The following is a 12901-nucleotide window of genomic DNA, read 5'->3' on the forward strand; positions in this document are numbered from 1 at the left end:
GGCTGCCTGAAAGGGCAGCATGGGGGATAGGTTATGGAGTGCTTGCTATGCTCAGTAAAGATCTCTGAATGGTAACATGCTTCTTCCTAGAAGTCTGGCTCTTCCCCAACGCGCCCCACCCAAAAGCTGTCCTTTGGGTAAAGTCCACCTTTCCCTGCACCACCCTCCCTTGCCTTCCAGGACCTCAGGTCCCCCTTCTGTCTTACAGCTTTAGAACCACAGAGTGTCAACTGGCAGGGGACCTCCAACCGGCAGGCCCATCACACAGACAGGTTCTCCAGCCAGGAGCTCATCTTACGGAGAGGCCAACCCTTCAGTTTCTCATTGAACTTGAACCGAAGTCTTGGCGATGGAGAAAGCCTGGCTTTTGTCACCTCCACAGGTATCTTCTCACCACTCCCCCAAGACACACCTGAGCAGCCCTTGGGGCTGTGCCTCCACAGGGCAGTTGTGTGACATTGGGACCACTGGACTCTGGGCTCCAACCCAGCCCTGCCATGGACTTGGTGTGACCTTGGGTGAATTTCTGCCTGTCGATGAGCCTGAGAGTCCTACTCTTCGAGTCCAGAGAGATTTGGCCTACCTGGTCTCTCCAGTCGCTTCCAAGGTCATCATGTTGTGCTTCTGTGGATGATGTCCCCCCAGAGCGCCCCTGCAGTTTTACTGGGATCTGATCTCTCCCCACGGTCTGGCTGGCACTCCCTGGTTCCCATTGTCCTCTGTCTTCTTTTACAGGGCCTTACCCATCGGAGTCGGCCAGGACAAAGGCTGTATTTCCACTCTCCAATGGGACAAGTCGTGGGGGCTGGAGTGCCCAGCTCGTGTCCAAACAAGACAACATTCTGACCATCTCCATCTCCAGTCCTGTCAACGCGCCCGTAGGATGGTACACACTGAGCACTCAGATCTCCTCCCAGGGCAAAGACTTCGTTCTGAAACTCGGGACATTCATATTGCTCTTTAACCCCTGGTTGCCAGGTAGGGACCAAATCAACCACACTCATGGCCATCAGCTAAGCAGTACCGATGGAAAGGAGCTGGGAGAAAGACTTTTCCAGGCTCAAGTTTGATTAGGGGAAGTTCGTGGGCTATGGAAAGGGTATAGATGCCAGGAGTCAGAAGCCATAGATCTGAGTCCTAGCTCTGCGTCCTAACCAGCTCTGTAAGTCTGGGCAGTCAGTCTGTCCTTCTGAGCTTCATATTCCTTACCATTAAATGGAAACCCTGCTGTTTCCTCTGGGGCTATTGTGGCGATCTCATGAGCTTTTACAAAGTGCGTAATGGGGTATAACTATAAGGGACAATGACCACAGTACAATTCTACGGCATGGAGATAGCTTCCTGCCTCAAGGAGCAAGTATCTCCTTCCTAGGTTCTCATTTTCAGACCCTCAGGTCATCCCGGTTTCTCTTTCAAGTTCATAGTTGCCACAATATGAGTTGGAAGCATTAGAGTTCAAGGCTTCATTCCTTAATGGAGGTTGAGGGAAGGGCTGTAGGTTTGGTTTGCTCCAGCCGCTAAGCCGGTACTCCGGAATGAGAGGAGGACTGGTCCCTAGGGTCCTCTGTAAGATTCTAGTTCGTGACATCCAATTCTTGTATCAAACAGAGGATGGTGTCTTTATGAGTAACCACGCTGAGAGAGAGGAGTATGTTCAGGAAGATGCCGGCATCATCTATGTGGGGAGCACGAATCGAATTGGCATGGTTGGCTGGAACTTTGGACAGGTAAAGGCGTCATAAGGAGGCTGGGGCTGCTGTTCCTAAAACCCAGGACGCTCTGTGGCTCTCCCTGCAGGGAGGTGAAAGTTCCCAACTCTATTTGCCTGCCCTTCTACGCATTCACTTACTTATTCAGAAGACATTTGCTGAGCACCTACTATGCGCCCGGCCTCAGCTGCACACTTCTGCACACAGAAGACGGATAAGACACATTTTCTCTCTTTGAGGGGCTCACCCTCTAGTGGGCAAAACAAATAACAGCTAAATCAATACAAAGAGGTTTTACCGGTGCCGTGATTCACAGATGAAGATAAGGCCAAAAGAGGCACTTGGAATCATAGTATACTTTCTGTTATTCATTCCATGTAAGAGTGCCACAGAACTTCCTTGGTGGGAGGATTTGGCCTCTCAAAGCCAGAGCCTCTTTGTTGTTTGTTACTGCGATGCACTCCCCTCCCCCATCTGAGTCCACAGAGCTCCTAGAAAACATTCAGGGATTTCCTCCACCTCTCCTTCTTTCCAGCATATATATGAAGACATGAGAGTGGGTGGGGTGACTTGGCTCTCCAGGAAGGGGTGGGCAGGGCATGGGCCTCCAGTTCCCATTCTGTAGTCAACCACGGCAAGTCGGCTGTATATTGTATATATGGGAGTTTTGGGGCCAAGTTTCATTGGAAGGAAGAAAAAAGGGAAAAAATGCATAAGGGCATGCAATGTACCTCGGGGTGGAAGGGAGGCTGATTTTGATGGCATGGTCTGGAAAAGCCTCTCTGAGGAAGAAACATTTAATCAGAAACCTGAAGGAAGCAAGGAAGTTAGATAGATGTCTTGGGGAAGAGCACTGGAGGCTGAAGGAACAGCATGCGCAAAGACCCTGAGGCAAGAGAAAACGCGGCCTTCTTCATTTGAGAAGCAGACACTACAAATAAGTCTTATTTTGGGAAAACTCCTTCAAAATCTTTTTTTAGTGGGATATTTTATCTTTATGATTAGTTTCCCAGAAGCCAAAATAATAGGCTCAAGACCACAGAGCCAGATGGAAACTTTGAGATGAGCTTGGCCTGATCCTCTGTTTATACGTATAGCCAGGCCCAGGCAGGTTAAGTGATTTGCTCCCAGAGGTCCCTTACTTTAGGGACCTCAGCATGAGGCCTGGTGGATAGTCTGGGCTCTGGCTGGGTTTGTAGATTAGATGCTGGGCGAGGCAGCTACTCCTTGGGAACTCTCTGTCCCCGAGGCCACAGAGTAGAAGACCCCGGGGTCATTCCTGTGGTTCTCAGCCGCATAGCTCCCGTACCCTTAACTTACCCAACACTCCTTGTCATTTCTTCCTTTTTTTTCCCAAAGATTTTATTTATTTTATTTGACAGACAGAGATCACAAGTAGGCAGAGAGGCAGGCCGGGAGAGAGAGGAGGAAGCAGGCTCCCTGCTGAGCAGAGAGCCCGATACGGGGCTCGATCCCAGGACCCTGGGATCATGACCTGAGCCGAAGGCAGAGGCTTTAACCCACTGAGCCACCCAGGCGCCCCATTCCTTGTCATTTCTTTCATCATCGCATATGTCCCATTTTGAACAGTTTGAAGATGGCATTCTGAATATTTGCCTCTCGATCCTGGATCACAGCCTGAACTTTCGCCGCGACCCTGCTACCGACGTGGCCCGCAGAAATGACCCCAAGTACGTCGGACGAGTGTTCAGTGCAATGGTGAGTGATAGGAAAACCATAACAACCAGTTGTCGCCATAGATCGGATTCAGCTATGGGTTAGGTAGGTCATGTCCTTTCATGGAAGCCTCAGAAAATAGAGTTGGTGGCCATGACTGTCCCGCTTTGCACACACAGAGCACAAGGCTCCTCTAAATTAAAGGACTTGCCTCAGACACATGGGTCTGCCCAGCTCCAAGATCCTGCCCTCTCTATCTTGAGGCCTTTCTCAGACATAGAGGGAACTTGCCCTTCTGGGGTCCACCAGGCTAGGAGGCCACAAAGCTGAAACTCTGCTCCATCGCTGGACCTCCTGGGGAAGAGGGTAAGCTCCCAAGTGAACCCAAGGTATTAGCCTCCCTTGCTTTGATCCCTCCCCTCAACAGCAACTTGGCTCAGGTTTCAGCCGGGGCAGATGCACTCAACATCTGGATAGGGAAACCCGAGCAGATAAAGGAACTGGTCAGCTGTGACCACAGCCTCTGAGCCAAACCAGAACAAGTCCTCCAACTGCCTGCCCGGGGGCCTCCAACTGCCTGCCCGTGGCTCAGTCCTTCCACATGAGACCTGCCCCTTCCCCAAACACACACACACACATGCTGGGGCCTGGAAGAGTCTCTCTCACTACTCAGTGTGTGGACAAGGCCTCCCTCAGAAGGGTCCAAACGTGGTCTCCGCCTGTTCAAAAGTTATAAACGGAAATGCCAAAAGTAGAAGGGTTCTTGAAGATTAAGCCTCTGAAACTCATGGCCCGGAAGTGTCTTAACTTTTTTGTTGTTGTTAGTGGCCTAGGCCTTTCTCCGTCTCTTTCCCTTTCAAGTTGGAGCGTTATCTGAGCTCACGAACTAGTTAGGTTGCTAGACATCGGAGCAATCTTCCGACTGCTGAATAAGCAGGGGGCTTCCTGCGAGAGCGGAGGCTGACACCGGGCTGGCAGGAAAGGAGTAAGGGGAGCCCCAGGGCATGTGGAACGCGGAGGCAACGGGCAAGGGAACCAGGGACGTGGGGCCTGGGCTGACCCTTGGAAATGGAGTGACCTGGGAAGGGCGGGATGGAGCTGAAGTTGAGGTTAAGGGAGGCTGAGCCTCGTGGGCCTGGGAGAGGGTGGGGGAGGCCAGTCGGCTCCAGCAGCTGCTGACTCACCCTGACCCTGTGGACAAACCACGTTATCTCAGTGCCAAGTTCCTCAGCGACACCTCCCTGCCACTCTCTCTAGGCCTCCTGCTCGGGCTGGGCCTTGAGCTAATTATGGCCTGTACCGGGCTTTGAAAGGCTCAGCTTTCAGCCAGAGATGACCCTGCTGATTACCACTTTGGTGGCTGGAGCACCTGTGACTCAGGAGATGGGATGGGCTGCATAATCTTCCATCTCGGAGAAGGCCCGTCTTGCCTGATCCTGCGATTAGAGTCCAGGCCTTGCTGGAAGTGGGGGGAGGAGCGCACTCTTGTTGCAGAAGGGTTGGGGAAGGCTGGCCTGGCCTGTGCTGGCCAAGGATCCTTCTGTGTCCAGACTCTGTTCTCATTGGCCTTGCCACCTGTGGAGCCAAACAAAGGCAGGGAATGGGGCTCAAGGCCTCTCACTGGACGGTTGGGATCAATGCTGGTCCAAGTTTCCTAAACTCTGAACGCTGGGCTCCTGGAAGCTCATTTGTTTCTAACTTTCCCTGTATGGGAAGGAAGGTGAAGAGCAAAAGCCCAGAGAGGTGAACTGACCTGCCCACCGTCACCCAGCTGACGAGCCGCAGAGTTGAGCTTAGAACCTGGTTTCTCCTTTCTTTCCCTTTTCACTTTTTATTGTGGCAAAGCTCAGACTTCACACAAATAGAGAAAACACTAAAACAAACTCCCAGCTACCCACCACCAGCTTTTGTGGTCAAGGCCAGTGTGGCAGGTCTGACCCACTCCTTTACAGAGTAGTTGATAAATCCCAGGCACGATATCATTTCACTTGTACGTATTACAATATGTATCTCTAAAAGACAATGCCACTCAGGTATCCTGATTCCTAATCCGGGGCTCTGTTCACACTGCATCCTGCTCGTGCTGCTTATACAAGAATCAGGCCTTCCGTTGAATGAATGAGTGAGGGAGAGAGGGAGAGAATGAATGAATGAATGAATGAAAAGCAACATTCCATCTTTATGCGTTCCAAGAAGTTAGCCGCTGAAGTTCTAAAGCATCTTTTTAGAAGACCAGTACCCCCAAATTGAGTTTCAAAACATGGGCTTCCAGGTCAGACATTAGCGACGCCCCATGAGTCCTGGCAAGAAACCATTAGCAGGCTGGCGTCTGGACCCTTCCTAGCTGCTGAACAAGCCATGGAGCCTCAGGTTATCCCATGAGCCTGCTCACAGGATTGATAGATGGGTTAGGGGCAATCGGTCACCGCCCGTTAAACAAAACACTTTTAAACTAATAAACTGTTCCAGACCCTTAGAGGATCTTTGTTACAATGATCATCCCCAAATCACCCAGGAAGACACAGAAAATCCACTTGACATCTCCCTGGCTTCCTTCTTCATGTCCCTGCCTTGTCCCTTGAACTCACCGCTGATGCGTCTGGGGCTCCCCCTGCCCAGGTCAACGGCAATGATGACAACGGCGTGATCTCCGGGAATTGGAGTGGCAACTACACGGGGGGTCTGGACCCACGGAACTGGAATGGCAGCGTGGAAATCCTCAAGGAGTGGAAAAAATCGGGCTTCAGGCCCGTCCGATACGGCCAGTGCTGGGTCTTTGCTGGGACCCTCAACACAGGTACTCATGGTCGGTGGGCAACCATGGGGAGGCAGGGGGCCCGGGGCGGGGCGTGGCCAAGGTGCCATTTCCGCTGCAGCCCAGGTCCTCATACCGCTCCTTGACTTGCAGTGCTGAGGTGTTTTGGGATTCCCTCCCGAGTGGTCACCAACTTCAACTCGGCCCATGACACAGACCGAAACCTCAGTGTGGACGTGTACTATGACCCCTACGGGAGGCCCATAGAGAAAGGCAGTGATAGCGTGTGGTGAGTAGCTGACCTGTTCTGAACACCCAACCTGAGCGGCTTCTTACCCCCACTACTCCCCCAGGTCCTGCCACCCAGCTCCACACAGGAGCTGGGAGGCAAGTAACACGTGAGCACAAGCTTTCAAGTGGGAATGTTGGCAGTACTGATGAGCCCTCTCGTAAGATCCAAAACAACGCTCCTTAGGGCTCTGTGAAGTCTGAGGGTTCCCTGTCTTGCTTTCGGATGAAGGGTCCAATACCAGTGAAAAATAGTGGTTCACGGGCTCCGTGCAACTGGCCTGATTTTAGAGAGGCCACTAGACCCTAAGCTACTTTAGAAGCTTTTGAAACTCTTGATTTGCCAGTACCAAAAGTCAATTGATATTATTTCCGGCAACCCCTATGACTTCTAGACTTGCTTAAAGGAAAGCAGTGCGTTTTCTCTTATGCATGTGTACTTTCTATGCACCTTGACTGTTTATTCTGGATTTCAACTGAAAATAAGAAGCTCTGAACATAATTGAACATATTGAACATATATACATGTATACATATATGTGTATATGTAATTGAACATCTATATTTCTAACCGTAAATATGCCAAGTGCCCTTGTATCTTTTTTTTTAAGATTTTATTTATTTATTTGTGTGACAGAGAGATCACAAGTAGGCAGAGAGGCAGGAAGAGAGAGAGAGGAAGGGAAGTAGGCTCCCTGCTGAGCAGAGAGCCTGATGCGGGGCTCAATCCCAGGACCCTGGGATCATGACCTGAGCCGAAAGCAGAGGCTTCAACCCACTGAGCCACCCAGACGCCCCCCCCCTTGTATCTTTATACCCATATATATATATATGTAACGTCTAATGGGTGGCAACTGAAAGTTGGTTGTATAAAACTTAAGAGACATGTATCTATAACTTCATATAGTAGTATATACATGTAAAATAAATATCATTACATCTATTTGAGATCATACTATATGCCAAGTCATTACCAAGTGGTAACTGAAAATGATTATGTCTGTATCTGCATGTACACACAGATAACTATGTGCCTATATATGCAGAGAAATTCTTGCCTGTGTCGATGATCTATTGTTTTTAATCCATTTCCAAGGATATCCCCTCCCCCACCCCATACACACACAATCACTCACATGCATATAGGGCTAAATAACCTGATCGCAGATGCCATCTTATTTCCAGATGCTCAATTTCTGAGATGGTCTGTGTAAAATAGTTCCTAGTACTTAATATTCCCAGAATAAGGAGGTCCAACTTTTCTGTGATGTGCTTAGTGTAACCAATGGAATATAGTCGAGGGAAAAGAAAGATGAACAGGAAAAGTGTGAAAACAAGTCAACAACAACCCCACACCAGCACTGGGACTGAGTAAGATAAATGTCCCCTCACCTCCGAGGGAGAATAAGGCTTACATAATTCACCTAAGGTCACATGGCTTCTTGGGTGTGATGAGGAAGAGAAGGCTTGTTTCAGGATGTTCTTTCCTGATCTGCACACATACAACTTACTGTCTAAATGACATTGCTGCGTTAGCAAGATATTGTTTCCCAGCTACTCATGAATGAGTATTTTTTTTTCTCCTCCCTAGTTTTTTCATTTGTTGTTGTGTCCCATATCCCACTGCAACCTGTTTTCACCACTGGGGCAATGCCATTCCTGGCCTCGGTTTCCTTCGCAAGAGGAGATGATTGGTCCAACATCATTTGGGAAGGGAGGTCCCTTTGGGTGTAACCCTTCTGGGATTATCCTTTGTGCTACGATCCGCAGAGGGACCAGAAAGTTGGAGAGTCAGTCCTCTACCGACAGCATTCCAGTGCTGTTGGAAGACAGGGGATGGGGAAGCCATTAGAAGAGGCTGTTTAGCGAGCGACCAGGGAGATACGTCAGACAGTAAGTCCCATGGGAGCTCAGGGAAGGAGTCACAAAGGAACGCTTCCTGGGAGCAGAAATATGGGGCTTTTAAGCTGAATTTGGAATTAGGACCCAGAGGTCTTGGTTACTGGTTCATACTACCACCCCACATTAGCTTTATATTTCGTTCCAAATATAATTATCTTGGGACAAGTATGGGCCCATGGAGACATTCCACGGTGTCTCCACTGTCTTTTTTTTTTTTTTTTTAGATTTTATTTATTCATTTAAGAGAGAGAGCACAAGCAGGGAGAGAGGCATAGGGAGAGGGTGAAGCAGGCTCCCCAAGGAGCTGGGACCCTGACGGGGGGCTCAGTCCCAGGACTTGGAGATCATGACCAGAGCTGAAGGCAGATGCTTAACCATCTGAGCACCCAGGAGCCCCCAGAGCTCTGATTTTTGCTGGGGGTCTCCTCCTTCCTTACCCGCTCATCCTCCACCAGCCTTCCTGGTGAAAGCAATGGCTACCAGTGGTCCTTCCCCAACCTGCTACTTTCCAGCTGCAGCTGGAGAACCAGCACTGGACGGAATGAGGAGTCCTGAGTCCTGGTTCCGGCCCCACTACCATCTTGCTCTAGGGCTTGTGTAAGTCACCTCATCTTTCTGGTTCCAAGTTTCTCCATCAGTGAAATACAAGGGTTGGCCCAGCACTAAGTTCACTTAAGTCTCTTACTGGCTTTTTTTTTTTTTTTTTTTGATCCTCATCCTCCTCTTTGTATGGGAGCTACCCTCCCCAAGGGACCTATACAGTGCCTTCCACATAGATCCCACCCAGAGGGAGATAAAACACGAGTCATTCTCTGCCTGGAATGACTTTTCCAATCTATTATTGTAAGGACAGTTCAGGTTTGGACAGAAACACTTTGATCTGAATCTCTCTGTGTTGCACATGTTGGAAGCTTTTAGAACCTTGCCCAGAGATGTCTAAAGTCATAGAAAGTGGGGATCAAGTGAGGTTAAGCATCTGAAAGTTCTTGATAATAATAGCAGCAGCGAATAGTTTGCTGAGCAATTGCTATGTACCGGACACTTACTCTCCAGAAATGATGACATAGGCACTATTATCATCACCCCCATTTTACGGTTGAGGAAACTGAGGCACAGAGCCACTCACCCAAGGGCACACAGCCAGCAGATGGTAGAGCTGGGATTTGAACCCAGGCAGCTTTGTAAACTATAAAGCACCAGAGAGATGCCAGAGAACGTGGTTATTATTCCTGATTAATGTTACCTTGAGCAACCGAACATTGCTTACCTTGAGATTTTCCTGTTTGGCTGGACACCAACCAGAGCTGTGGTGAGGCTGGGTGCCGTCCAGCCCGTGCAGATGGAGAAGCTAGGCTCTTTGGTTCACACCTTGGCAGCAGATGGCACTTCCCTGTAAGACTAAACGCTACCTCACATGCTCGGTGAGGAGAAATGACTTACCCAAAGTCAAACTGTGAATTCATGTCCAAGCTAGGAGTAGAACACGGAGTTCTGCCAACAAGACTTTCCCAAGTCAGACAATCTTAGGACTTGGTGGTGGTGGTGAGGGGGGGTACCTGATGATTTCATGAACAAGAAAACGAAGCCCTGGTGAGAAATAAGAGAGATGTTTAGACTCTCTAATAAGTGTATGACTTTATGTAAATTCCTTAACTTTTTTGTGCCTCAGTTTCCCATCTGTAAAATGAAAGGCTAGAGCAGGGGACCTCAGCAATTTCTTCTAGATCTTCTTTCTTTCAGTCACATTCACTGAATTCACTGGGGTGCATTTTCTTAACCATTCTGCTCATGCCAGTGGTTTGGCTCAAGTGGTACAAGCCTCTGGAGTGTTCGCTTCTTGAGAAGCAGGCTGCTTTGGGGTGGGGGTGGGAACCTCAGTCTGGGATGCTTCTTCTCCACCGTTCCTTCTGAGCCACTGTAGAGGAGGACTCTAGGGCTCTGATCAGTCACTGAGCAGGAAGCAAATGATGTGAAACAGTAGGACCAAAGCTATCTCTACCTTGACATTTCTGGCTTATTTTCTTAATTTGTTTGACTCAATTCCCTGATTTCTAGAGTCACAGAGCTGACTCTACTTGTAGATGTTCTGTAGCTCTGAGATGGCAGGCACGTGGAGGTCACCTGCCCTGTCCCAGGGAGGTGGGGTTGGCTAGTTCTGGGGAAGAGCTGTTGGCAACCACGCCTCAGCCTGAGCTCCTGGCTCCTGATACAATCTCTCCATGGCAACCAGCCTCCATTACTACTTAGCCACCCCAGTGTACCTCGCTCAGACCTGCAGCAAGGAAACCAGCTCCAAGAGTGGCTCCGGCTGCAGAAAACATGATTAAGTATATACCGTGTGCCAGACCCCACCCCGGGCCCTGGGCCCCAAGACAGGGGAGATGCAGGAACTGGGCTAGAGGAGCTCACAGCTGCCTAAGACAGGCGATTATGGAGTAGAAAAAGTGAAATAACCAAGTGATGTGCAAGATTCAGAGATAGCACGGACAGATGGCTGGCATTCTCCCAGCACACCAGGAGAAGACTTTTTGGAGGAGGTAATATCTGGGCTGCATCTGGAAGGCTGCCAATGGAAGGGGTAGGAGTTTGGAGGTCCCTTTCTAGACAGGGTCTCCTGACCCCATGAATTCAAAGGTAAGCATAACTTAGATGCTGTCTCTAGGGCAGTGGCTTATAACCTTCCAAAATTACATCAGAATTGACTTAGGTGGAGGGAGATAGGGGAATCCACATCTTTTAGTACATGTCTCAGATAGTTCTGATACCTACAGTGTGTCCTTTTCTTGAGCTCCTCCTCCTGAAACCCCTCAAGACCGAAACAGAACCCAAGGTTGGGAGGTGAGAGAGAGCACAGCATACAATCAGAAATATACGATCAGAAACAGAATTTCCACGGTGGCGCCCTTGGACATTTGAAAGGTACACACACGCATGGGGTGCCTGGGTGGCTCAGTGGGTTAAAGTCTCTGCCTTCGGCTCAGGTCATGGGGATCGAGCCCTACATCAGGCTCTCTGCTCAGTGGGGAGCCTGCTTCCCTTCCTCTCTCTCTGCTTGCCTCTCTCTCTGCCTACTTATGATCTCTGTCCATCAAATAAATAAATGAATAAATAAATCTTAAAAAAAAAAAAGAAGGGTACACGCATCCCACATAACCATGAGTAAAGTGCTGGATTCCAAATGAGGGAGGGACCAGGATGTATCTGTTATCTGCGCCTTCTTAAATTCCTGCCTTGCAAATAAGTAGTAAAACACAACTACTCACCAGTTTTTGTTACCAACCCACCCTTATCCTAGGGTTCTCTGTCAGGAACCAGATGAACACGAAACTGCTTTCTCATCCCTGTCTTGTCTCCTGATCACTGTCTCACACTCCATGCTTTCTTCTGGGTGAATTCTTACTAATCATGAAAGCCCATTCAAAAAAAAAAAAAAAAAGACATTTTGAGGGTCTTCCTAGGGATAGTTTTTAAGAGAGAGAGCACACACAAGTGGGGGTTGGGGGGAGGGGCAGAGGTTGAGGGAGAAGAATCTTAAGCAGGGTCCATGCCCAGCACAGAGCCCAATGCCGGGCTCCATCTCAAGACCCCAAAATCTGAGCCAAAATCGAGAGTGCGATGCTTAACCAACTGAGCCACCTAGGCACCCCCGCTAGCAATAATTTTTATCATGACCTTCCCCCACCACACAATTATAGGAAATTTCAGGATAAAGCAGTAAAAGTCATCTGGAATCCTATTGTTTACATACTTTTAATATTTGATCATTTTCCAGCATCTCTTTCCTCCATCAGTTGCTGTCTTTTATGCAATCGGGATTATACGTTTTACAAGGCATGAGTACAAGACAGAACATATAAAAGGTGCATCCTGCTTTTCCCCACACCTGGAAACCAACATTGCAGTTTTAAATCACGTGTTTTTGATGAAACGCTGTATTTTTTGAGCATTTTCCCTATGTCCTTAAATAATCATCAAAAATAAGATTTTAAGTGCATTGTATTCTTTTGTATGGTTGAACCATTATTCATTTTCCTACTGTTCTTATTACCATTCCCCAGGTTACTTATGTCCCTTCTTTTTACCCTGTTATATTTAACACAGGAGCTGGCATTCTTCTATGTAAATCATGAACACATCTGTGATTAGTCCTGTAAGAAAGATTCCTAGAAATGGTTTGTCCCGCATTAAAGGGAATGGCCGCTTTAAAGGTTTATGACATCTCCTCCTGTTGCGTTCCAGAAAGATTGTGGTGACCTGTGTTTCCCTGCAGTAGTAAATAAGAGTATTCTTTTTCTCCATGCATATTGGTATTGTGCATGGTTGGTATTACGTTGGTTGGTATTATTCTTAATCATCTGTTCACCCCTTAGGGTCTTATCCCCTTCTGCCTTGTTTTGGAGCTGAGTTTTTCTATTTCCCCCTGTTCCCTGAAGAACTAGCAGGGTCCTGTTGCACCCTGCAAGTACTTCTGGGGCACTTCCAACTCCTCCAATAGGTGCAGAGCATACCACTCCCCCAGGTACATAGTCTGGCCCCACAGGAAGCCTCCTCCAAACCTGCAAAATGAAAA

At 48.7% G+C, this 12901-nt stretch overlaps 1 protein-coding gene across 1 annotated transcript in view; it reads left to right on the forward strand.

Moving 5' to 3' along the window:
• The first annotated feature begins 214 nt into the window (after positions 1 to 214).
• Positions 215 to 12901, forward strand: part of TGM3 (transglutaminase 3) — a 29021-nt gene continuing 16334 nt past the window's right edge. Inside the window, exons 1-6 of the mRNA XM_080814376.1 lie at positions 215 to 382; positions 736 to 978; positions 1609 to 1727; positions 3300 to 3428; positions 6006 to 6183; positions 6295 to 6430. Of these exons, the coding sequence (XP_080670502.1) occupies positions 1623 to 1727; positions 3300 to 3428; positions 6006 to 6183; positions 6295 to 6430 (548 nt within the window). The 5' untranslated portion in view covers positions 215 to 382; positions 736 to 978; positions 1609 to 1622. The remainder of the gene's footprint in view (positions 383 to 735; positions 979 to 1608; positions 1728 to 3299; positions 3429 to 6005; positions 6184 to 6294; positions 6431 to 12901) is intronic.

The sequence above is a fragment of the Martes martes genome (assembly GCF_963455335.1).
Source record: "Martes martes genome assembly, chromosome: 9".
Taxonomy (NCBI): Eukaryota; Metazoa; Chordata; class Mammalia; order Carnivora; family Mustelidae; genus Martes; species Martes martes.